General features: G+C 38.0%; 1 protein-coding gene across 1 annotated transcript in view; it reads left to right on the top strand.

Moving 5' to 3' along the window:
* The window catches only part of PDE10A (phosphodiesterase 10A), a 283,739-nt gene that overhangs the window by 196,065 nt on the left and 61,529 nt on the right, over positions 1-26,145 (top strand). Inside the window, exons 4-9 of the mRNA XM_081829386.1 lie at positions 8,620-8,760; positions 11,026-11,181; positions 12,880-12,930; positions 13,991-14,049; positions 15,930-15,981; positions 24,773-24,915. Of these exons, the coding sequence (XP_081685512.1) occupies positions 8,620-8,760; positions 11,026-11,181; positions 12,880-12,930; positions 13,991-14,049; positions 15,930-15,981; positions 24,773-24,915 (602 nt within the window). The remainder of the gene's footprint in view (positions 1-8,619; positions 8,761-11,025; positions 11,182-12,879; positions 12,931-13,990; positions 14,050-15,929; positions 15,982-24,772; positions 24,916-26,145) is intronic.

Below are 26,145 nucleotides of genomic sequence, written 5' to 3'. Positions count from 1 at the left end.
TTTCTTGGCTTTTGTTTCATCCATCTCTCACGGATGGTGGCTTATTTGCTCATGTGTTTTATTTTCTTTTATGTTTTAACTGTGAATCATATTCTTCCTTGGGCCTTTTTAAATGGCTGTTCTTAAGAAGGACTGTGTTTAAGTCCCTTTCCTGGAGACAGGATATGTATTTGTTTTTGCCAGTCACCTAAGGCACTACTAATCCAGGACTATTTTAAATTATCTCATGAGATTTTTTTCAGACTACAAAGTAGTATGCATTCAAGCCTCACACTCATGTGATACACAGTTATGATTTCTCAGAAGAGATTTTTGTTTTCCCTTTAGCAGTAAATTCAAGATAATCTGGGGTACTAGTAATCTCCTTGCAGCTGTAAGTGCATTTACCCTTCCAGCTAAAATGAGGCTTTAGCCCTTTGCGGGTCCTGGCTCCTTGTAGGGGTTCTCCTGTTTGCCACGGTGATTTCCTGAGGGGAGGTCAGTACATCTAGGCTTTGTTGCTCTCAAGAACAATCCAGCTCAGGATTTGCTTGCCTTAAAGGTTCCTTTATTGACTTCTTTTTAGATTTCTGTGGATTCCATCCATTCTTCTCAGTACAGCAATGCATTAGAAAGGATTGTAAAATGTACTTTATCCAGCCTTTAAAAATAATTTTAAAATTGTTCTTCTCAGAAGTATCATATTATCTAATCTGACCTATTGCTTGAACAGATGTTGACGTACTTCTAAAATGTAAGCTAACTGTATTAAATAAAATAAAGCTTTTTTTTTTTTTTTTAATCTTTGCCCGGGTGAGCAGATACATGTGTATTTTCTTAATACAAGGTGGCATATTACAGATATTTATAAATCTTTTTTTTAAAAAATTGCCTCAGGATTTTGAATCAATTATAAAACCTTAAATAACTCACACTTACAACAAAATGTATATGATTTCGTGAAAAAATTATAAAATGTAACCCAAATAGACTGAGATAAAATTTTTAGTCTATATCAAAAATACCAAGGATTAAGATAGAGATGGGAGGAATTATAAAATTCTTTTACTTATAAAAGTATTAATTTCTTTTTTCATAAATAAGAATCAGTGGAAATAAATCTCCAAAACTGATGCATTGAGAATTTAAATAATATTTAAATATATCAAAAGTTCCACTAGTAGAATTAAAAACCCACGTCAGTATTGTCAGAGAGGAAAACATTTAAAGAAAACATGGCAAGTTAAGGAAAAGATAGAAAACAAACTAAGTGGTATTAAAACACTAAAAATAAAACATAAAATAAATTGTGAAACTCCTTACAAAAATATGTCACAACAAAATTGTAAGTAGAATGGGCCCAGCTATTGGAAGAAAAAAAGTCTTAAATTAGATTTAAAAACCCCACAACTGTCTTATATTTTATAGAGGCACATATAAACAAAGGACTCAGGAGTGGTTGAAAATAAAAAGGTAATTTTAGGGGCGCCTGGGTGGCTCAGTCGGTTAAGCTTCTGCCTTTGGCTCAGGTCATGATCCCCGGGGTCCTGGGATCAAGCCCATTGTCGGGCTCCCTGCTCAGTGGGGAGCCTGCTTCTCCCTCTGCCCTTCCTCACCCCCTGCTTGTGTTTTCTCTCTCTCTCAAATAAATAAATAACACTTTAAAAAAATAAAAATAAAATAAGAAGGTAATTTTAGATGGAGCAAACCTATTCCAGAAAAATGAAAACAAAAGGAGAGCGAGTGGCACAGGATCAATGATGAAGTTGAGTTTGGGGAATAAAAGCATTAAATTGGAACAGGAGGTCACTTGGGATTTGTGAAGGGTTTAGTCTGCAGTGAAGGCAGAGCTGTTATGAAGTTTACGCTGTAAATATTTGATGCATCAAAATTTTTAAAGCAAAACACACCAACCCCCCCCCAAAAAAGAACAGAAGAATACAATAGTAAAAATACTCTATATTATTTTAAGATTTACCAACATGGGTTTCCCTTTCTTCTTTGGGTTAGACCCTACTTTGATGCATTTAACCCCCATGTAAGAATTCAGATCCCCATAATGTCTAAAAACAAGGAAATTAACATAAATAAAAAAGTGTACTGTGACTCTTTGGGGAAAAAATACAGTTATTGGAGAGTATAATATTTACAAAAATGAATTGTAGTATTGCTAAAGCTCTGGGCAAAGTTGTTTGCAGTGGAAAATCCACATCCTCGAAGTATTAAACATCTTGTATACATTTTTGAGGGGTTAATAAATAAGAGACAAAAGAATATTAATTCATTAATTCAGCACATTCTTACCAGGTACGACTGCATGGTAGTGTTCCAAGTACTAGAGACGCGGTAGTAAATTAAAATCTCTGTCTTCTTGGGATTTGCCAATTTAACCTATGGACTTAGAAAAACAAAACCATATAAACAAGAGAATTTAAAGACTGTACAGGAATAGGGGTTACCTGGGTGGTACGGTCAATTGAGTGTCCGACTTTTGGCTCAGACTGTGATCTCAGGGTCGTGAGATTGAGACCCGTGTCTGCTTGAGGATTCTCTCTCTCTCTCTGCCCCTCCACCCTCCTCTCCTCCATCCCCTCTCTCTCATATAAATAAATACATCTTTTAAAAAAACTATACAGATATAAGCTGTTTGCTAACCTAATTAATAAAAAAGAGAAAACACAATTGTTTATGTTTAATAATTTAGAAGATACAACAATAGAATGAAAATGATAAATTATGAGAGGATGCTTGCACTAATAAATATGGACATCTAGACAAAATGGACAGTTTTTGAGGAAAATATAAATTGTCCCATTTAATGCAAATGATGATAGAAAACCTAATAGGACCAGTAAATGGAAGAAACGAAAAACAGTATTAAAATAAAGCTTTTCTAAAAGCCACTAGGACATATATTCCAGATGGTTTTTTGAGTATAAACCTTGTTCAGGCTGTTTGCTACCCCTGGGAACAGTGATGAACCAGAATAGGTTCCCTCATTATACCTTCCCTGTGCTTTTCTTGTTCACGTTCCACTGGGACAGTCCTTCAGGAAAGAGAATTCTTGTGCTATACACATTGTTTCAGAGCTTGGAAGAAGGACAGCTTCCCAAAAAATCGTGATTGTGGAGTTGGCCCATGTGAGTTCCAGTTCACCACTTTGTGACTTTGACAATCTGTTTAAAACTTTCTAAATCTTAGTTTAACTTCCATTGGTTAAGTGTTATGTCATGATTGTTATTCATTCAGCAAACCACTTAAAATACCTGCTGTGTACCAAAAATCTATGCTAAATTGCTGAGCATACAAAGATTATAAAAAACAAAACAAACCACCATTCCTGTCATCAAAGAATGTACAACCAGTAGAGGAAATGGAGAAATCCACAGTTAATTATAACCTAGGGTCTTGAGTGCAAACAGAGAGGAAGCCAAGGTGTTCTGGGATACTGAATTTGATGGGGGTGCTGGGGTGGATCACATTACAAGCAACTCAGATGATTAGCTCTGTTGAAGCAGGGCATGGAAGACCTCTCACTTAGTAGGTAAGAAGGGGAAATAAAGGGCTTTCTTAGGCAGAAGCAGCAGTCTGTGAGAAATCTGGAGTTAGGAGAGGAAGTAGTGTATTTGTATGTCCTGACCCTTAGCAGAGACTGACATATGATGTGTATAAGGTACTCTTGAAATATTTGTTGGAAAATAACTTTTTTTTTTTTTTTTTGGTTAATTAAACTTTTACTGTTTTTACAGGTTTTCTCTTTCATACCCGGTCATTTACTCTGATACATAACATACTTTATAATATTATTACAGTTTTTATTGTGTTATCTATAAGAGTTGTTTGTAAAAGCTGAAAACCTTTCGAACTCATAAATTTTTTAATTCATAAAGTAAGTTCATAGATAGCTTTTCATATATTGGTATTAAAACCAGTTTATAGCAAGGATCTTAATTGCATGACTTTCGTCAACTGCACAATGAACCTCAATAGGTTAATTTTAAGAATCATACAGAGTTAGTTCTCTCTTTATTTTTTTATTTTTTAAAGATTTTATTTATTTATTTGAGAGAGAGAGAATGAGAGACAGAGAGCATGAGAGGGAGGAAGGTCAGAGGGAGAAGCAGACTCCCTGCCGAGCAGGGAGCCCAATGCAGGACTCGATCCCGGGACTCCAGGATCATGACCTGAGCCGAAGGCAGTCGCTTAACCAACTGAGCCACCCAGGCGCCCTAGTTCTCTCTTTAAAGTTCCAGGTGAACGTGGGGGCCAGTTGCTCCTGGCCATCTGCATAGATCTAAATTCATTTACTGTCCACTGCCATCTAGTGTCTTGTGAGAAAAATAACTCAATGGTAAGCCTAAATAATACACTTTTAAAATATTTCTAAAATTTAACTGGTTGTGAGTTGAAACCTTAACATATAAAAACTAAAGTTTCATGAATAAAGTGGTCTTTGAATTGTGTATGGGAAGGAAAATGAGAATGATGTCTATCGCCTGATGTATCTATTTAATTGATGTCAATGAACCAGATTTTCCCATTTCATCCAAAAAATCATGATTTTTTTTCCAATAAATTGTGATAGTCTTTTCTATTGTTCATTTTCCACCAAATCTATTTCTCCTAATTTGCTTTTTTATAATTTGAATGCTTTTTTATGTTCATTTGAGTCCACCTACTGGTCATGACTGTTACCAATTTTGCCTACTTTCAATTACCTAACCTTAGAAATAAGTATTAAAAATTGCTGTTATTCCAGAAATATTGGCTAGTTCATAATGGGTTTCTTTGAAAAATTGAAGAAGCTAATTTGTCCCCTCCCACCACATGGCCAGTCTCTCTGATGGTCCTGGGAGGTGGAGGACTAACAGTCAGCCCTGGGGAGAGCCCGTGGAGGGAAGAAAGACCAACAGCAGGATTTGTCAAGTTTCATGTTCTGAATGCAGGTGATTTCTTCTCTGGAAAGAGTAGAGGTGGTTGAGGTTTGAAACTTTGGACCTTTTCCTTGTTTTTAGTTGTTTTTATCTCTAGCCCCTAAAATATGTTTGTGCTAATAAAAGTTTTCATAGATGATACAGTGTTAGAGCAGGAATTAATTTTAGAGACTCGGCTCAACATTGCATTTTATACATATATGTTGTAAGTACATGTAGTCTTAATACATTCTAAAATACTGTGTAGTGATGTTTGATAAAAAGCAGTTTCCATTCACCCTCCTATAAAATAGAATATTTTTTATCTTAATCATCTGAACATCCCAGTCAAACCCTTGTCAAAAATCATAATGATTTTTTTTAAATAAAGTTACTCTGATGAATCACTGAACTCTACCTCGGAAACTAATAATACACTATATGTTAATTAATTGAATTTAAATTTAAAAAATAAAAATAAAGTTACTATTTCCTTTGTAAGTTTCCCAAGAACTTACACCCATTATTGGTTAATTCAGTAATGCAGCCCCTTTCCCAATGAAAGATGCAAAGTATATCTTATCAAATAAACTGTGATTACCTTGAAACGTTAAGAACTGAAGCAAGACTTGCCTTGTCAGGTCACAAAATGTACGACAAGTTTATAGTCATTCAAGCAGTGTGGTGGCCGATCAACCGACTGGTATGGAATTGAGAATTCAGAAACAGACCCAAGTATTCTCGGAGACTGAGTATGTGGTGAAGGTAGTAGCTTAACCACTGAGGAGTGACTGTTCAGTACACAGCTGTCCATTTGATTATTTCTGGAGAGTAAATAAAGGTAGGCTTAATGAATCTTCCCCATCCCTTGAGTACATGTAAAATTCAGCCTCTAATTTAGAGGTTTGTTAGATTTTTTCCACCTGCAGTAATAGCTGCCAATTAGTGCATTCAACTGCAAAGATGATGAACAACATAAAGAACTATTGTTCAGTTATTACTGAACACGGAATTCAAACCAGTGGTTGATCTTCAATCAGAAATGGATGTTATGAAGTGAACCTTTGCACAGGGAATTGTATGGAGTAAAACACAGAAACAAAAAAGAATGAGAAAGCACTAATGCAGAGGGGAGAAGGTGAAACACGTCAGAAAGAGGTGTCCTAGGTTGGTCCTCATTTTCCCTTCCCACCTGAGCATTTGGCCTTCATTTGACGATTTATTCAGTACTGTTAGCACTCATCTAGCTCTCATTTGGAAACACTTCTATTTGATAAATATGAACAAAAATCATAAGGTAATTGGTAAAACAAAGGTAGAGTTTCCACGGCAAAGAATTATTTAATTTTTTGGTAACTATTTATTATCCACAAGTTTTTCAGATTCAATCAAGTAGTTGAAAGATTTCCAAACCTTTTATTGTCAGCAAGCCTAGTATATAGAATAGCTTTCCATACGCCCTTGGTGCAGTATTTGCTTATCTGTTTCTCGTGCCTCATATAGAAATCCTACATAGAGGGAATAAATATTTTATAATATTACATAAATGACCTCCTAATAATATAGGATTATATAAGCTATTCTTTCATTATTGATTTTTGAAGGTTAATTATAACTTGTAGATATTAAATCTAGCCTTAAAGGGCATATAGCAAAGTCATCCAAAAAAGATGTCTGTTGTAGATCTTCAAACAACAAACAAAGCCAAAGGCTATTTAAAAAAAAAAATCTGGGGCACCTGGGTGGCTCAGTCTGTTAAGCATCTGCCTTCGGTTCAGATTGTGATCCCAGGGTCCTGGGATCAAGCTCCGCATCAGGATCCCTGCTCATCGCGGAGTCTGATTCTCCCTCTGCTTGCTGCTCCCCCTGCTTGTGCGCTCTCTCTCTCTCAAATAAATAAAATCTTAAAAAAAAAAAAATCCAAAGCTACTGCTGGGAGCTTGCTCCAGAGTTTACCTTCTGTCACAGTCCAAGGAAGTTCTGTAGGAGCGAGGCAAACCCCTCAGTTCCATCCCAGTTCATTTCCTGCATCCTTTCTTTGGTAAAGAGGACGTTGCTCTGCATCCATCTTGTGATTAACTTTCTCATAGTTTGAGAAAAACATTATCAATTTCGATTTTTCTTCAAGCTAAATATACCACATCCTTTACAATTTTTTCTTGCAATCATCCCTTCTTCCTGTTCTTGAATAATTCTTCTACTCTTCTCTCAATCTTAGAGTGGCACACTGACTTTTACTGTGGCAGTGATAGTTACTAAATCTAATCAAAGTCCTAACTTCATCTGCGCCATATGCATATTGGTGTGTCATGGAACCTCAGTAACTTTAAAACTGGTGACACGAATTCTAGCCTCTTTAAAAATAATAAGGTGGAATTGTCATTTGCTATCTTATATGTAGTTAAATTTTTAAAATCATTTTAAAGCATAATAAACATTTTTAACTTAATCTCTTACAAAGAGTCATTTAAAATGTATTTCTCACAGGCATTGATAGTACTTAATTACAAATGCTATGTAAGCACAGTGCTAACTGATACAGATATATGTGTGAATAAAATATTTTGAACTTAGCTTCTAATCTGTAAGTAATCATTTATTTAAAGCAGCTGGGGGGGGTGCATCTATGCTCTGCTTCCCTCCCTCCGCCCGCCCCACTCCTAGTTGATTGAAGGAGCTTGTTTATAGGCTTTACTCTCGAGTGATAGTAAGATTTTATAGGAAGAAGGGGTTCTCTGACATTACAGAGCTTGAAAACCATGTATCTAATAAGTGTATGATTATATCGATCTCAATGTCTTCAACTAGAATTTGCTTCATATTAGCAAGTATTAGTAGGAACATGTGTAGCTTAAGAGGATTATCTAATCTTACTGCTTCAGATGTCTTCAGACTTTAACTTACAGCAGTCCAATTTAAGATAAAAGTAAAATGCTGGGAGAATTTACCTGAACTTTAGTATTTTTTGAAGTGAGTAGATAATCATAATACAGTTATGCCAAAATACTGCCCCCAACTCTAGGTGATTTGTTTTGATTAGCAATTCTTACTTAGTCGAAATGTATTTAAAATATTGGATTTAGTCAAAATAACTGATCATATTTTTAAAAAACACTTATCTTAAAATAGTTTCAGGAGTTTACCTTCCCACCTAATCATTTGAAAGGGAAAGAGGCACCCAGATTTGTCCAAAATATTTTGGATGTTTGCTATTACTAAGCAATACATTTGCTTAGTAATAGCAAGTATTAGTAGGAACATGTGTAGCTTAAGAGGATTATCTAATCTTAAAAACATTTTTAAAGAAAATGAAAAATACAACCAAATCAATTTGACTTGTACTCCCTGATCCTGTCTCCAGATCTGTCAGTCCATTATCTAGGGGAGGTTGGGCCTGATGTCTGTTTCTTGACAATACCTTGACCCCAAGGACAACTTTTCTTTTTCCATTTTATTGTTTCCTATATATCAAAATAGGAGGCTATTTTAAGAGTTTTTCTTCTGCGAGGCATTCATTGAAGTCCTATATCTAGCCTGCATTTTGTGTCCTATCGGGAATACGAGAAAGAATTTCACCTCACATACCCCAGTTTCATCAAGGCACTTTTCATCATTTTCTGTCTTTGTTGGCTCACAGATTCCTCATGACCGATAAGTAATATCTAGGAGTCTTTCTGTAGTGCCAAGTACAGGGAGGTCTATAAAACATGTTCTTTCTCCTTGCTAGAGTCTGTGCGTGTTCACTCCACCTGGAATCAAGGAAGGAAAACCCCGGCTCATCCCTGCTGGGCCCATTGCCCAGGGCACCACCATTTCTGCCTATGTGGCCAAGTCCAGAAAAACGTTGCTAGTGGAAGACATCCTTGGGGTAAATGACTTTTTACTCTGTGACATTTGTAACCTGAAGTATTTATTTCATAAAGATGACATATCATTTTGATGTTATGACTCAAGCCATTTTATAAAAGCATTAGAGCAAGATACAGATCAATAAATGAATCTGTATGTAAACTAAAATTTGTCCTCAGAGAATCATACCTTATATACCCACTGAGAGCTAGATTTGAATAGTTCTTATTTAAGCACCTACCAGTACAGTTAAGCATAAAATGCGTGTTTATATTTAGGTAAACTAAGTGATCACTGTTCTGTGTGGTATATCCTGGCAAGATGGCCAGGAATGTGTTAGCTAATGCTGAGTACCATCCTGCCCCAAGTTGTAGTGTTGTCCTACAGCGGCCACCTGGGACTTCTCGGGAGTCCGTGCATTGGGCCATTCTGCTGATTGGGCTGTGTTCAGCTGGGCTTGTGCATCTGAGGTCAACTGGCCCGTCACTTACCAGCTGGCTGGCCTCAGAGGGCCTCAGCTCTCTGTGTTTATCACTCCCCCACCTCCCTATGTAAAGTTAAGTTGGCCTGGAATGTTCTCATGATGGTGGAGAGGTTCCAGAGAATAAGTGAAACATGCAAGTGAGTTTTCAACCCTTGCTTTCATCAAATTTACTCTCCTTGCATTAGCCAAAGTAAATGACATAAACAAGCCCAGATCAGTATTGGAAGATACTGATGAAGGACACGGGTGTGGGGAATGTGACAGTCTTCCACACTATATGTGAGTATTGTGATGAAATGTCACTACATGAGCTTAGACTTTAAAATTGACAAGTAGGCAAACGACTATAGAGGTGTAATGAAATTGCTCTGAAAAAGTGCTAAGTTGGAGTCATGAGATCTGGGTTTTAATTCTGGTTTTGCCACTAATTATCTGTATAGGTAGAGATACAGATAAAGAAAGTTGCTGAAAGACTAGATCTTCATTATAAAGATAATCAAGTGGGGCACTTGGGTGGCTCAGTCAGTTAAGCCTCTGACTCCTGGTTTCGGCTCAGACCATGATCTCAGGGTAATAAGATTGGGCCCCGCATCAGGCTCTATGCTCAGCCTGGAGTCTGCTTGAGATTCTCTCTCTCTCCGTTTCCCTCTGCCCCCGCCCCCCGCTTGTGTGCGCTTTCTCTCTCTAAAATAAATAAAATTTCATTTTTTTAAAGATTCTATTTATTCATTTGAGACACAGATAGAGAGAGCGCGAGCAGGGGGAGAGGCAGAGGGAGAGTGAGAAGCAGGCTCCCCGCTGAGCCAGGAGCCCGACCTGAGCTGAAGGCAGACGCTTAACTATCTGAGCCACGCAGGCACCCCTAAAATAAATAAAATTTAAAAAAAAGAATTATGTGACATGATAGGGATGCTAACTACCACTACAATGGCAATCATATTACAATATATAAATATATCAAATCAACAGTTTTATACTTTAACTTACATAATGTATGTCAAATATTTTCAATTTTAAAGTGTTAAAAGTAGATACTATACAACTTGTCATTTGAAAATGTTCTATTGTATATGCAGGCTTTCCAAAGATCTGTAAATTACAAACACATATTTGTACTGTTCTTGATTTATGAAAAGCTTCCTACAGACAGAAATTGAATAAATAGAATTGGTGCTTTGGTATCAATTCATTCAATTTCCCTGTATTCCTTTGAGTGATTTGCTGAGCTAGAAAGTTATTAAAGTCAAAGAACCAATTGCATTTTTCACACGTAATTGATAATTATTGGATGATTTGAATACTTAATGTGAGCTTTTGGGATTCAATCAGAATGACTATCATTAACATACACTTCTGTATGTGTATGTTAATGTAGAATAATACTTCTGTATTATTCTAACCTTAAAAATAGAAGAGAAACAATTTTTTATATTTACTTTCCTTCATGTGGTATTTATATACCCTTGGAAGAGTTCCAGCACATAGAAGGTGATGTGTGTTAGCCATCATAATTACTTTTATTATTGCATGGAATGAATATGTATTCATTGATTAACTAAATTCTACTGCACAGGGATAAAGAAACACTAAAGCAGTATCTGTGAACAGATGCCATGCTGCTAAAGATAAGCATTTTCTTAAAGATAGTTTATAGTGTCCATTGTCATTTGGTTTTCCTTTGAAAAGGACTGCCTATGTTTTATTACAAGTATTAGGCAATTTCTGGCAGAAATAAGAATCTCAACATAATGATTCCATTTCTTTCACTGAATTTATATCTTTTCTCCTTTGATTTTTCAGGATGAACGATTTCCAAGAGGTACTGGACTGGAGTCAGGGACTCGCATCCAGTCTGTTCTTTGTTTACCAATTGTCACTGCAATTGGTGACTTGATTGGTATCCTCGAGCTGTATCGGCACTGGGGCAAAGAAGCCTTCTGTATGAGTCATCAGGAGGTGAGGCTAGCCTGTTGAGGGCACTCATTAATATGGTTCAGTTAATAAATGAATGAATATTTAAAACCACAATTTGCTTAACAATGTTTTGATGGTTTTTAAAAACCGTTATTTTTGTTTTGTAATTATTTGGAGAGAAAACTGATTAAATCAGAAATATAGCAACTGATTTTAGTAAGAATCCTTTCTTTTTTCTTTTTTTTTTCTAAGATTTTATTTATTTGACAGAGAGACAGAGAGAGATCACAAGTAGGCAGACAGGCAGGCAGAGGGAGAGGGAGAAGCAGGCTCCCTGCTGAGCATGGAGCCCGATGCAGGGCTCCAAGTGGGGCTTGATCCCAGGACGCTGGGATCATGACCTGAGCTGAAGGCAGACGCTTAACCGACTGAGCCACCCAGGCGCCCCAAGAACCCTTTCTAACAATAAAAAAAGAAGTATGCCATATTGTGAATCAAATAAAGTAGTAGGATGACTTTAGAGAGTTCTCACGTTCTGATTATCTATGTTTTCTTAAAAATGTCCTCTTCCTTGGGGCGCCTGGATGGCTCAGTCGTTGGGCGTCTGCCTTCGGCTCAGGTCATGATCCCGGAGTCCTGGGATCGAGCCCCGCGTCGGGCTCTCTCTGCTCAGCGGAGAGCCTGCTTTTCCCTCTTCCACTCCCCCTGCTTGTGTTCCCTCTCTCGCTGTGTCTCTCCCTGTCAAATAAATAAATAAAATCTTAAAAAAAAAAAAAAAAGTCCTCCTCCTAGAGGATATCCTGAACAAAGATTCCAGCATCACATTTGGAAACAATGAGCTCTATGCACTATTCCCTGAATCAGAATTGGCTCATTGACCCTAAAGCCAGATAGTGCAGTGATCTGTCACTCCCAGTACACAGAGGCCCACATCCCTGCCTGTACTCCTATCCTGCTCCCTCCCTCCAGCCACACGGGGTCCTTGAGCAAGGCTGACCGGCTCCTGCTCAGAGCCTCCGCATCTGCTCTCCCTCTGCTTGGATTGTGCGTGTCCTCCTTGTCCCCACCCCAGCCGCCTCCTTCAGGAGTGTCCTCGCATGTCGCCATGTCAGGGAGGAGGCCTTTCCTGAACACTGCACATATCTCCATGTCGTGCCTCTGATTCTCTGTAGCCCCTCGTCACCAGCTAAGACCCTGTGCACTTCCCTTATTCTCTTTCTCGTCTTTCTCTCTCCCACAGTCCACTGTAAGCTGTTCTGGTGGGTGGTGGTGGTGCCAGGTTTCCAGCACCTAGAGTACTGCCTGGTACCCAGGAAGCACCCAGTGAATGTTTGGGAAGTGAATGAATAATAAAAGAAGTAGAAGAGCTAGTAACTGAGAACTTGTCAGCAAAATTTTAGAAATATTCTTCATTGTAAAGTGGGGGTTGAGGCCATTTTAATAGTATTTTTGTTAAACTGAGAAATAATTATTTTATGTGAAAATCATTGGATGATAGCTCTCTCAAGCAATTCATCTTGCTTTTTATCCAAAGTTAAGAGGAACGAGAACGTTAAACTCATTTATAAGGGGGCGGGAAATGTAAACGAGAAATCTTGTACCTATTTGATTCTCTCTGTTTGGCAAAATATCCAAATACTCAGTGGCCTCAGAAAATTCTTCATGTACATGCGTGCTAGAGTCCTTTGTCAGGATGTCTGCATGTGACTGATCAAAATGCGTTTCCTCCTCCTTTTTCAGGTTGCAACAGCAAATCTCGCCTGGGCTTCAGTAGCAATACATCAGGTGCAGGTGTGCCTCTGGGGTGTTTTTACAGGGGCTCCCTGAGAGAAGAGTCGTTTAAAGTGCAGCCACCGGGGGACGGGGTGGGGCTTAATAAGGGACTCTAATGTGTTATTTTTGGATATTAGGTATTTTGTTATTTCTGAAATTTTGTGTCTATTCACTTATATTTACTTGCTCCCTGCCTTAAATATCTTGTAATTATTTTTATATATTTATATGTAATTATAAATTATTTATGCCGTAAATGGTGTATGTTCTATTATGGTTTTGTTTTCCACTGAAAGCAAAGGAGTGGTCTCTTCTGGCAGTAGCATTGATATTATATTTTTATGACTCCATTTCCTAAATTAAAACATCCTTTAAACTAAATGGTATATGAAAACTTTCATCTCAAATTTAAAATAGCTGGTTCTCTTGAAAATATGATCTAATTTAAAAGATCACAAACTTTATCGAGTTTCCTGGCAACTGGACTTCGAGGTTCATGGACACAGGAGCTTTGTACCCTCCACTTCTTTTCACTGTTGTTTTGTTTTTTAAATCCGTTTCAGCACACTCACGGTTTGTGAGGGGAGGAGATAAAGTACGTAGTTACAGGATAATAGTATGAGGAGCAAGGACCTCTCAGATCCGACCATAGCAAGTATAAGTGGAATATGTGCCCAAGTGGGTGGTGGGCACATACACCACCACCCACCAAGTGTCATTTTTTAAAGTGGAAAGAAGTTTTAAAGAGCAACTCTGGAGGTAGACTCCCTGGATCTGAATGCTGGCTCCATCACTTAGTAATTCCGGAGTGGGAGCATGGTTCTGAACTTCTTTATGCTTCAATTATAAAAGTAAACCCCAAATCTATAGTGTTTTGTGATGATTAAATGAGACAGTAACGCTAAAGCGCATAGAACAGAGCTTAACACATTTAAACATTTGATAAATATGACTTCTTACTAATAATATTACTGCTTTATAAGTCTTTTAAAATAAAAAAAGTAAATAGTATTCAGGAATTGTTATTTTAAATAAGCAGAAATCTCTTATGATTAATAGCCATTATTTTCTATGGTAGGTATGCAGAGGCCTTGCTAAACAGACTGAATTGAATGACTTCCTACTTGATGTATCAAAGTAAGTGTTCGTTTCTAGGGTTGAGGTAGGTCTTCTTGATCAGTGGTTTAAGTTAAGTGCAGGCTCGGACAGCGACTGACTGTCCACTGCAGTCAGTAAGTCGTCTGGTAAGAAAGTTCATATTTCGGACCGTGAAGTTACATTCTCATCTGTGTTCACTTTACAAGTGAAGGACTGCAGATTTATATGTGATAATGTTAATTTGCAATTTGGTGTATATTTTCTAAATAGACTCACTAGAGCATGTTAAGGACACTAAGTATTTCTATTTTTGTAGGAGAAAACTGAGAACAGTAGAAGAGGAAATGTTTTAGTTTATTACTTTCCAAAAAGTCCTCTCTGGCATTTTCTACAAATGTCAGTAAAGTAAACCGTATTATCGGTAGTATTATTTTAATTTTCCCATGTATGGTAGCCCAGTTATCATTTTAGAGAAAATGTTCCATTTCTCTGAAGTTTGACCTAGAAAAACCTCCTTGGGCTGGCAGTGAAAGCAGTTATAGATATTTATTACATTCGAGGTTCATAACTGGTTTTGCCTGCTACAAGGAAGATTATCCATAGATCTGACCCATCTACTGAATTCCTGAAATCTAAAATAATTCCCCAAGATGTGGTCACTTCAGGGTCACGGTCCCTGGCAAGTTAATAGAAGAATAACGTACCTGTTCTTCCACCAGCAGCAGCTCTGACCATGTTCTCTCTCGTAGATCACTTTGGCAGCACTTAATAACTTATCGTTCACAAGTGTTGTAATCCCATCACTAATTAGTCTGGAGTTGCTGCTTTGTGTTACATGTATTTCTTGAAATATGAAATTAGGGAACCATGAGAGTGAGAGGGCTCTCATTTGATCCCATAGGTCAGCTATGTCTCTGAGAGAGAGAATTAAACAGTGTCTATGGGACACATGATGTTACTACTTCAGAACACATAGAAAGAGAAGCTGTGCGCCTTCCTTTGCTAGTGTATTTGAATATCTTGCAAGTCTCCCACGGTCCTGTTAGATCCCTGTAAGTCTCTCCCCTAGGGGAAACCCATTTGACTTTACCATATTCCTTGCTGTACGTTCCTCTGTGCACAGAGTGATTAAGCATGTGCTAAGTCTTGCTGGCTCCAAGCTGAAGAGGAAATGTAGTCTTCTCAACAAAAGGCATTGTTTATCATTATTAAGTTACCTTAATTCTGAGTACATTGCTAACTTCATAGGAACCTAAAGTGAAAGCAGTACCTTGCCAATAGATCCTAGATTAACGCAGTCCCCGAAATACATGCTTACTGATTCATCTGTTGATCAGGTTGACATTTTAATGTAGGTGCCATATATCTCCAAAATATTTACTTGCTGTTTATAGTAATGAATATATATAATTTACTTGTGCAAAGTCAGTAGGCTATTATCATTTCTTGTATTCTGGTATTACTTCTCAAATGAATTACATTGCTTTCTCAGCACAGTTTAACATTTTAACTTTCCAGTTTTTCAGTGATAATTTATATTTTAACAGTATTAATGAGATTTAGCAAATTTAAATATTTTTATTTCAGATATTCATGAAAATATTAAATATGGTGAGCCCAATTTTATCCCTTCATAGTTTTAGTTAAATGCTACAAACTTTCTCTCAAAATAGGTACTTACCAATAAAATATTACTTAATTCATCCTCTGAAATTAGAGACTTCATACCAAGGTTAATGATAAAGTTTTATTTCTCTCTCTAAAGTAATGTTATTGGTTGCTTCCACAAAAGGACAGAAATCAACATATATCTTTACATTTTTTGCTTAAATGTACACGAAAATGGGAAATGTATTCAGTTTAATATGTTCTATGTTGTTATTTAGATTAATTACCAGTTTTATGTTCCTTTTTTTCAGGACATATTTTGATAACATAGTCGCAATAGACTCTCTACTTGAACACATAATGGTAGGCTGCTTTTTATTTTGAAAATGATTGTATTTAACTGTTAGATTCATGTCCTAATACGTAGTAGAATATTTTCATGTATTTGATGTATAAAGTGTTTTAAGTACGATGAAAAGATGGTGCTTAGTGAGCGGAGGTGTTGCTTTGATTTATTTGTCACTTTTGATTAATTTTGGAGGTATTTTGAATAACTTTTGGAAAAACATCTGAGTTTTTCATTATTTAGTGGTGAGCTATACTTTGAAAAAACATTTAGTTCCTTTTTATACTCTCCAAAATACCTTTTGCCTACCGACTGACCTTAGGAATTCCCAACTGACTCTTCTTGATCTTAAGGTCCATTCTGTTTAGTTTTAATCTCAATTATTCCTCTCTATCTGGAAGACTAATAGGCACTTGAAGCTGAAAGCCATAGGAAGTAGAGTTTTATCCATATTTTCTTGTGTTGCTGCTTTAGTTCTCTGGCGAGACTCCTTTAAAGAAGCGGCTTACAGCCAAAGTGACCTGTATGTGCACTCCACAGGTTGTCAGGCTTGCTTGGCACCATTCTTGTCCTGTTGTGTATTTTGACAAGGGTTCTTTCTCCGTCTCATTTTCCTGGTCTTTTCTCAACAGATAGTAATCCTGTGCAGTAAGTTATGGGTTTATTATAGGCTTATCTCCAGGCTTCATGATACACACTGATGTTTTGCTCTTCGAAATCATGGCAATTGAGTATGGAGTATTATATGCTCCGTGTCTTGTAGAGACTGAAAGTTTATGAAGGGAATTAGTAACATTAGGGGTTATTTATTGCTTTCAAACCCATTCCTTATTTAATTAGTTATATTGATAGTTTTATTTGGATGAAAAAGAGTTCTTAATTGCATATTAAAAAATCATTTGTTTGGCTATGACAAAATTTAAGGAGTTTGTAAAGAAGTGAAAAATATTAAGAAAACTGTAAAAATATAAATATCTGGATTGACATAGCTTGACTAGGAGTATAAGAAATACTTGTTGACTAGTATTATTAATATTTTCTTTTTAAAAACAGTTTTATTGAGATATAATTACACAGCACACTTCATCCATTTAAAGTGTTCAATTCAGTGGTTTTTAGTATATTCAAAGATATGCGCAACCATCACCAATCAATTAAGAACATGTTCATTACCTCAAAACAACACTCCATATCATTTTAGCCATCACTTACTTATGCCTCCATCCTCCTCCCTCCCTCCAACCCCCCCAACAGTCCTAAACAACCACTAATCTACTTTCTTTTTCTATGGATTTACGTATTCTAGACATCTCACATAAAAGAGATCACGTAACGTATGGCCTTTTGTGCCTGGCTTTTTTTCACTTAGCACACTGTTTTCAAAGTCCACCCAGGCTGTAGCAAGTACCAGAACGACTACTCTTTTTTATCCTTTCGTTGGCTGATGAACATTTGGCTTGTTTCCACATTTTGGCTAATGTGAAAAGTGCTACTTTGAACATCTGTATACATTTTTTTAATTGTATTCAGTTGGTTTGGGTGTGTACCTAGGAGTGGAACTGCTGGGTCGTATGTTAGTGTGTGGTTCACTTTTTTTTTTTTTTTAAAGATTTATTTATTTATTTGAGTGAGCGAGAATGAGAGAGAGAGTACATGAGAGGGGGGAGGGTTAGAGGGAGAAGCAGGCTCCTCGCCGAGCAGGGAGCCCGATGCGGGACTCGATCCCGGGACTCCAGGATCATGACCTGAGCCGAAGGCAGTCGCTCAACCAACTGAGCCACCCAGGCGCTCTGTGGTTCACTCTTCGAGGAACGGCCAGACTGTTTCTGTGCAGCTGCACCATGTTATGTTCCCACTGGCAGTGCACATAGGTTCTGGTTTCCCCACATTCTCACCAACGCTGGCTACCATCTGGCTTTTCGACCTAATGCCGGTGTTATCCAAGGATAGAGAAAAGGAAAGCCATTGAGCAAAATATTGATGCAAAGGTCAGAAATATATAGTAACAACAAACCCAGGAGTAAAGATTACATCACAGCTAAACAGCATTCACCCCAGGAATGCAAGAGTGGTTCAACAGTAAGTAATAAAGTAATATAATTCCTTATTCTAATTGAGTAAAGGAAGAAAAATTACATCATTTTAATAATGGCATACAACAATTTTATAATGCTCAATACCCAATAACTGCAAACTCAACAGCAAATTAGGAATAGAAGGAAAAGTTACGCAGTATCTGCTGGGGACCTCCAACAAACATTCCTAACAATTAGGTAGGAGAAGTGTACACATTGAGGAAAATTTGTTACTCTCGCTGCTTCCATCCAACAGTGTTCTTGTTTTCACTGAATTTTAAATCCATTCTTGTTACTGGAAATTGTTTTCCACTTACGAGTAAACCTCTGTGTGTGCGTGCGCGTGCCTGCATAGGAGAGGCGGGTGGCTTTTAGAATGACCTTCTGATTCTTGGAGCTCATAAATATTCCCAAAAGGTGTCTAGAATTTCTCTATTCCTTTTCAGCGTGTGAGAGCGCCATTTCAGACTGAAAGCCTAATATTTGGGGAGAATGAAAATGTAAACATATGTTCAGAATCACTAATCTCTGAACAGAAGCCTTTCTCACTACCTGTAATTGTTCTTCAGTTGATTTTTCAACATAATAACATTATCACTGAACAGTAGAATTCTCTTATCAAATATGTATTTTCTTACCTAGTTGTCGTTTTTTTTTTTTTAATTGAGGTGTAATTGACAAACAACATTAGTTTCGGGTGTACAACGTAACAGTTCAACACTTGTGTACAGGACGAAATGATCACCATAATAAGTCTAGTCACCAAACATCACCATAAAAAGTTACCCCCCCAGATTTTTTTCTTGTGATAAGAAATTTCAAGATCCACTCTCCCAGCCACCTTCAAATATGTGCTGTAATACCATTGAGTATAGTCACCATGCTAAACACCACACCTCCATGACCTATTCATTTCACAACTGGAAGTCTGTATCTTCCGCCCTCATCGTCCATTTTGTCCACCTCCATCCCCCTCCACACTGGCAACCACCACTCTGTTCTTTCTATCCATGAACTTTGTTTTGTTTTATTTGTTTGTTTTGTCTTTTAGGTGCCAGATATGAGTGAGACCAAATAGTATTTGACTTATGTTACTTAGCATAATAGCCTTCAGATCCATCTGTATTGTCACAAAAGGCAAGATTTCCTTCTTTTTTATGGCTGAATAGTATTCCGTCGTATAGACATATACCACAGTTTATCCGTTCATCCATTGGTGGACACTTAGGTTGTTTCCATATCTTGACTATTGTGAATAATGTTGCAGAGAACATGGTGGTGCAGGTATAGCTTTTCGAGTTAGTGTTTGTTTTCTTAGGATAAATACCTGAAAGAAGAACTCCTGGGTCATATGGTAGGTCTATTTTTAATGTTTTTAGGAACCTCTCTACTGTTTTCCATAGTAGCTACACTAATTTACATTCCCATCAACAGTGCACAGGAGTTCCCCAATTTTCCACATCCTTTCCAGCACTTGATAGTTCTTATCTTTTTCATACTGGCCCTTCTAACAGGATTTAGGTGATACCTCATTGTGGTTTGGGTTTGCATTTCCCTGATGATTAGTGATGCTGAGCATCTTCTCATATACCTCTGGGCCATCTGCAAATCTTCTTAGGAAAAATGCCTTTCAGGTCCTCTGCCCATTTATTAATTGGGTTGTTTATTTTTTGCTATTGAGTTGTATGCATTTTTTTATGTATTTTGGAGATTAGTCCCTTACCAGATATGATTTGTAAATATTTTCTCCCATTCAGTAGGTTGCCTCTTCGTTTTGTTGATGGTTTCCTTTGCTGTGCAGAAGCCTGTCTAGCTTGAGTAGTCCCACTTATTTTTGCATTTGTTGCCTTTGCTTTTGGAATCAGATCCAAAAACAAAAACAAAGAAACAAAAACATTGCCAAGACCAGTGTCCAAGAGCTTACTGCCTATGTTTTGTTCTTGGAGTTTTATGGCTTCAGGTCTTCCATTCCATTAAATGGATTCCATTTTGAGTTAATTTTTTTATATTATAAAATATTAGTCCAGTTTCATTCTTTTCCATCATGGCTCTCTAGTTTTCCTGGCACCATTTACTGAAGAGACTATCCTTTCTCCACTTATATTCTTGCCTTCTTTGTCATAAATTAATTGACCATATATGTGTTGACTCTCTATTCTGTTCAGTTGATCTACATTTCTCTTTTTATGCCAAAACCATTCTGTTTTGATTTCTATAGCTTTGTAATAAGTTTGAAATCAGGCAGCATGATACTTCCACCTTTGTTCTTTCTCACAATTGCTTTGCCTATTTGAGATATTTTGTGGTTGCATACTAATTTTAGGATTCTTTATTCTAGTTTGTGAAAAATTCCATCGGAATTTTGATAGAGATTGCATCAGATCTGTAGATTGCTTTGGGTAATATGGACATTTTAACAATATTAATTCTTCTAATCCATGAGCATGGAGTATCTTTCCATTTATTTGTGTCTTCAGTTTTTTCATCAGTGTCTTAAAATTTTCAGTGTACAGGTCTTTCACTTCCTTGATTAAATTTATTCCTAGGTATTTTATTCTTTTGATGTAATAGTAAATGGGATTGTTTTCTTAATTTATCTTTATGATAATTCGTTGTTGGTATATAGAAATGCAACAGGGGGCACCTAGGTGGCTCAGTCAGATTAAGCATCTGACTTTTGGTTTCAGCTCAGGTCATAATTTCATGGGTCATGAGATCAAGCCCAGAAGCATTGGTCTCCACACTCAGCAGGGAGTCTGCTTAAAGATCCTCTCCCTTTTGCCCATCCCCCCTGCCAATTAAATAAATCTTTAAAAAAAAAAAAAAAGGAAGAAATGCAACAGATTTTTTTATGTTCATTTTGTACCCTACAACTTTTTACTGAATTTGTTCATTAATTCTAATAGTTTATTGGTGGAGATTTTAGGGCTTTTTATATGTAAAAGCATGTCAGTTTTACTTCTTTTTATCAAATTTGAATGCCTTTTATTTCTTTTTCTTGCCTCACTGCTCTGGCTAGAACTTTCAATACTGTGTTGAACAGAAGTGGTGAGAGTGGGTATCCTTGTCTTATTCCTGATCTTAGAGGAAAACCTTTCAGCTCTTTATCATTGATTAGGATGTCAGTTCTCAACTGTGTTCATCTGTCCTTCTCCCATGTTCGGTGAGCATCTTTATGACCATTACTTTGGATTCTATCAGGTAAGTTACTTATCTCCATTTCACTAGTTGTTCTTCCTGAGGTTTTATCTTGTTCCTTTGTTTGGAACATATCCTCTGTTTTCTTCATTTTGCTTGACTCTCTGTGTTTGTTTCTATATATTAGGTGAAACAGCTGCCTCTCCCAGTCTTGAAGGAGTGACCTGGTGCAGGCAGTGAACCTTATCATTCAACTTGCCCTAGTGCTTGGTTGTCTTTCAAACCTTTGTGGTTATCTGAGGAGGCTGATTTATTCTGATAGGTCCCCGTTGTTGAGGGTGTGTCAAGACCTAATAGTGTTGCACAGGGAAAGATTTCAGTCAGCACCTGGTTTCTGGCTGATTGGAACCAAGAGTGTCAGGCACCAGCTTTTGAAGTATGCAGATATATACAGTCCTGTGGGACCACAGTCGTGAACCCTGCTGGCCTCCAGACCAGGTGATCTGTAAAAATTGGTGACAACTGTAAAAATCGGGGCTCCAGACAAGTATATCAGCTCCTTTCTGAGAGGAACTGGCAAGCTGTAGCAAGACCAAGGGAGAGCACAAAGATGGCGTCCCCACCCTGCTTTCCCAGATGGCGCCTCCGTAGTCTCTTGATGTGTGGCAAACCTAAGTCTGCTCCTCAGGTTGAGGTGCCAGGACAAGTAAATAGGCCTTCTTCACAGGAAGACTAAGGGTGTGTTTCAGTCTGCTGTCTGTGTAGTGCCCTAGGGTGGTAGCCTGCCGAGAACGGTCTTTCCGGTGGTCACAATCCTATAGGACCCAGGAACGCAAGCTCCCCGCCTCCGTCAGCCTCCCCAGCCAGATGATCAAGGGGCATCCCCTGAACAGACTTCCTACACCCTGCCAGCTTTAGCGAGGCTGAGGGAGAGCACTGGGCTGGGGTGCACCCACCAGCTTTGACAGGGCCACGGGAGAGCGCGGGGCCAGAGTGTGGCCCACCAGCGCTGTCAAGGTAATAGGGGAGTGAAAAAATGGCACCCACCAGCACTTTTGTGTCCCAAAAGGCTCCTGCCCATCTGGCAGACACTTTAAAATTAGTAAGTGAATCTCCTTCACATACATTCTAGGAGCTTTTCCACCTGCTGCTTTGTGCTGGTCTCTGGGCAAGTAAGTCTGCATGGGAGCCCGCTGGGTCTACTGGGTATAAGCCCTGTTGGTGTTCAAAGCCAGACATTGTAGGGGCTTCAATATGGGTATATATACACACGTACATATATCCTTCTATTCCATTTTACTAAAGTTTTTATCATGAATGATTGCTGAATTGCATCACATGCATTTTTGACAACCATAAAGGTAATTGTGTGATTTGTTTTCCTTTGTTTTATTGTATTATGAAATAATAGAGTTTATGATGCTGAACAGTTCTGAATAAAGTATAATTTTTAAATATTGTAATATGTTAATTTATTCCTAAGTTTGATTTGCTAAAAATTTTTATTTATGAGTTTTCTTCTGTTTCCAAGATAAATTGGTTTGTGATTTTCTTTTTTTATAGTATCTTTGTCAATTTTCAGTATCAGTAGTTTAGCAAGGGTTCTAAAAATAACTGAAAAAGTTTTGTTCTTTCTGAACATAGAACACTGTAAATTGGATGCGAATTTATTTGTTGAAGATTCTTAAATAATTCATATTTGAAATCATTTGAGCCTGAGACCTTTTATGGGGATAATTCTTTGACAGTTGTACAGTTGTCTTCAGATTTTTCAACTCCTTCTCAATACATTTCCGTTTTCTAGAAAATTGTCCATTCCATTCAGATGTTTATAAATATTAATATAAATATGTGCCAAAGTGTTAAGCAATTAACATGACCTAGGCAATAGGGATGCAAATTCCGCTTCATAATGTAATCTCTAATAGTGTAGGATCATTATTATTATTTAATAATTCAAGATCCCATGAGTTTGCAGAATAGATGGGTGATTCTTCTGTTTGCCATTACTGTCTCCCTAACTTTATGTCATTCATCCTTCCTCAAATATTTATTGAGGGTTCTTAGGTTATGGAGATCTTATATGTTCTAAAGGGTTGGCAGATGTTTTTTGTTAAGGGTCGAATAGTAAAGTTTTATGCTTCATGGACCGTACTCTATTGCAGTCACTCAACTCTGCCATTGTAGCATCCTTAAACGATACATAAAGGAATGAACATAGTTCTTTCCCAATAAAACTTTATTTATAAAAACAGACAATGGACTAGATTTGGCAGATGGATTTTAGTTAGCTGACCTCTACTCTAGGTGTTGTGCTGGGTTTTTGGAATATTATGGGGAGAAAAAGAAGCAGTTTCTTGTGTCACAGAATTCACGGGATAATGGAAAGAGACAAATTGTCAGTTATCGTACTGATAATACCCAATGTACTCAGTCCCCGGCATAGCCAGTATTTTTTGAGTGAGTGAGTACAGTTTATAAAGACAAGTATAAACTATGAGGATGAACCAGGGTACCTAAACTGTGCTGATTTCTTTTCATTAAATCTGTAGTTTTACATGAGATTTTATATTTTCCTCTGGCCACAAGGTGGCCCATGTCCCTCTTGCATAGACTGTGATGGCTGTTTTTCTCTGAGAATCAGCTCTTTTCTCTGGAGAATAATTTCATGTCTAAAATCTGGAGGGTTGAAGTTGCCAGAATTCTTAATCCAGGTAAATATGCTAATTGAACCGTAACTGTGGTCTCAACCCACAAAGGACAGTGGGATATTTTAGGCGTTAAAGAAATAATTGTGGAAGGAAATTGATGAACAAGTGAATGACAAATGAATACACAGTTTTCCAATTAGAAATGAAAAGGCATACTTGTTTTAAGAGCATGGGCCATGAAAACGACTAGTATGAGTTCAAATACCCTATCTGCCATTTACTAGCCATGTGATAGTGGACAAGTCTAGTTACCTCTGTGCCTCAATTATCCTAACATGTACAGTGGAGATAAAAATATTCCCTGACTTAATATTGTGATTGTGGGGATTAAGTGAAGGAAGACGCATAAAGGTGTGAGAGTTGGCACACACAGTAGACACTCGATAATTGTTGCACGTTATTATTAACGCAGCAAGTAAAATGCAACAAATGTAAATATGAACCTCGTTAGAAGTTGTATTTCATATTTTTTCACGACTGCTGTATCTCAAATGCCTGCCAGTCAGAATGCACTCCGGCCTTAGAGCTGACAGGGCTGGTACCGGGCGTGAGGGTAGAGGCCTGGAGGTCCTGGAAGCGAGGCCGGGGTGCAGCAGGGCTCGGAGGGAGGGAGGCCAGCAGCTGCTCTCCGGCCCCCAGGATGGTCCTGCAGTGTTTCAGCACCCAGCCCGGGGCACCTGCGCAGAGCAGCGGTGTCTGCCAACGTCAGCGTGTTAACAGGGACGTGCAGTGTTTGTATTCGTATACCTCTGTTTGTTGAGTTACGGTGCCAGTTTTCCACGCAGAGTATAGATCAGCTGAAATTTATATTTATTTCTGGTAAAGTTTGCCTTTAAACTCTGAATTTCTCATTGGCTTACTCTCGTTTTATTGTTTGTCTTTAGATATATGCAAAAAATCTGGTGAATGCCGATCGTTGTGCACTTTTCCAGGTAGACCATAAGAACAAGGAGTTATATTCAGACCTTTTTGATATTGGAGAGGAAAAGGAAGGAAAACCCATCTTCAAGAAGACCAAAGAAATAAGGTACAGCTGGAAGTAGAATGTCCATCGCTGTGACTGCCGCTGTGCAGATGTCCTGTTACCCACTCTCCTGTGCCTATTCGCAGGTGTGCTGACAGTCTTTGTCATACTGTGATATCATTCCCACCAGGACCCGCCTCCTGAAGGTAGTACTTCTGGGAATGACATTGCAGTGCCGGGGAAAGCGCGCCTGGGAGGCTTTGGCGTCCCTCCTGGAAATGCAGTCTTCCGGAGGCGGTCCTTTTGGAAATCATGTCGGGAAACCTTACTAGTGCCCCAGGTAGGTAAAGGTATAGCCCGCCGGGAGTCTGCAGGCTGTCCTCTGCCCAGGAGCGGGGCATGCCTAAAAACTACTGCCCCTGCCCCTTCCCGTACTACGGGAAGACCGCAGTGGACGTTGAGCTGGTGTATGTAATGACTTAGGCACATTATTCTGTAACTGCCCAGTTGGTTTAATCAGTCACATAGCACACTTCTGTTGCAACTAGAAACTAAAGCCTTCTTTGTTCTTCAAATGGCAGCTCCTGTCACTTAAAAGAACAGAGTGGAGTTTGACTGGTAGAGGCTTGCTCGCTCAGTCATACCGCAGTCTGAACATCTACAAGGAGCACTGTCACCAAACTTAAGAATCAAGCTTAACATTCAAAAATTGACTTTTTTTTTAGACATTTGCATCCCTTTTGCTTATGTATCTTGTTTAACTATTTTTACACATAATAATATGAAGTCCTTTGGTAGTTACAACATTATAGTAAAACACTGTTCCTTATTAATTACGAATTGCTCTTCAGTGGCCTGTCACATACAAGAGATAAGCAGATGTGCAAGAAACAGGAGTGAGGCCCCGAGCCAGGCCTCACCACTGCCTGCCATGTAGCACTCCCCATTCTGCCTGCCACGGAGCCCTAGGGTGATGGATCCTATATCCCACACTCACAGAACTCCGAATCAGAAGCACTATTTAGATTTTTTATTTTTACTTGTTTTATTTTTGGTTTGTTTTTTAGACCTCGGTAAATCAGTCTGGATATAGTCATTTAGGTAAAGTAATTTCTCTTGCTGAAAGTTCAAGTGTTTCTTACCAGTGCTGGTATTGATCTCATTTTGGAGACAATAACTTGAAGTTTGTGTTGACAAGCACAACAGTGGGAGAAACAGTGAGGGGAATGTGGTTGGCTGCAGCTTCCTCAATTGACCAGTGATGTCAGCTATTTATGTGAGGGCCTGCCTCTT

Source organism: Leptonychotes weddellii, chromosome 8 (genome assembly GCF_054177405.1).
Source record: "Leptonychotes weddellii isolate Sample4059 chromosome 8, ASM5417740v2, whole genome shotgun sequence".
Lineage (NCBI taxonomy): Eukaryota > Metazoa > Chordata > Mammalia > Carnivora > Phocidae > Leptonychotes > Leptonychotes weddellii.
Note: the sequence above shows the minus strand (reverse complement) of the source record. Positions and strands in the feature narration are given on the sequence as shown.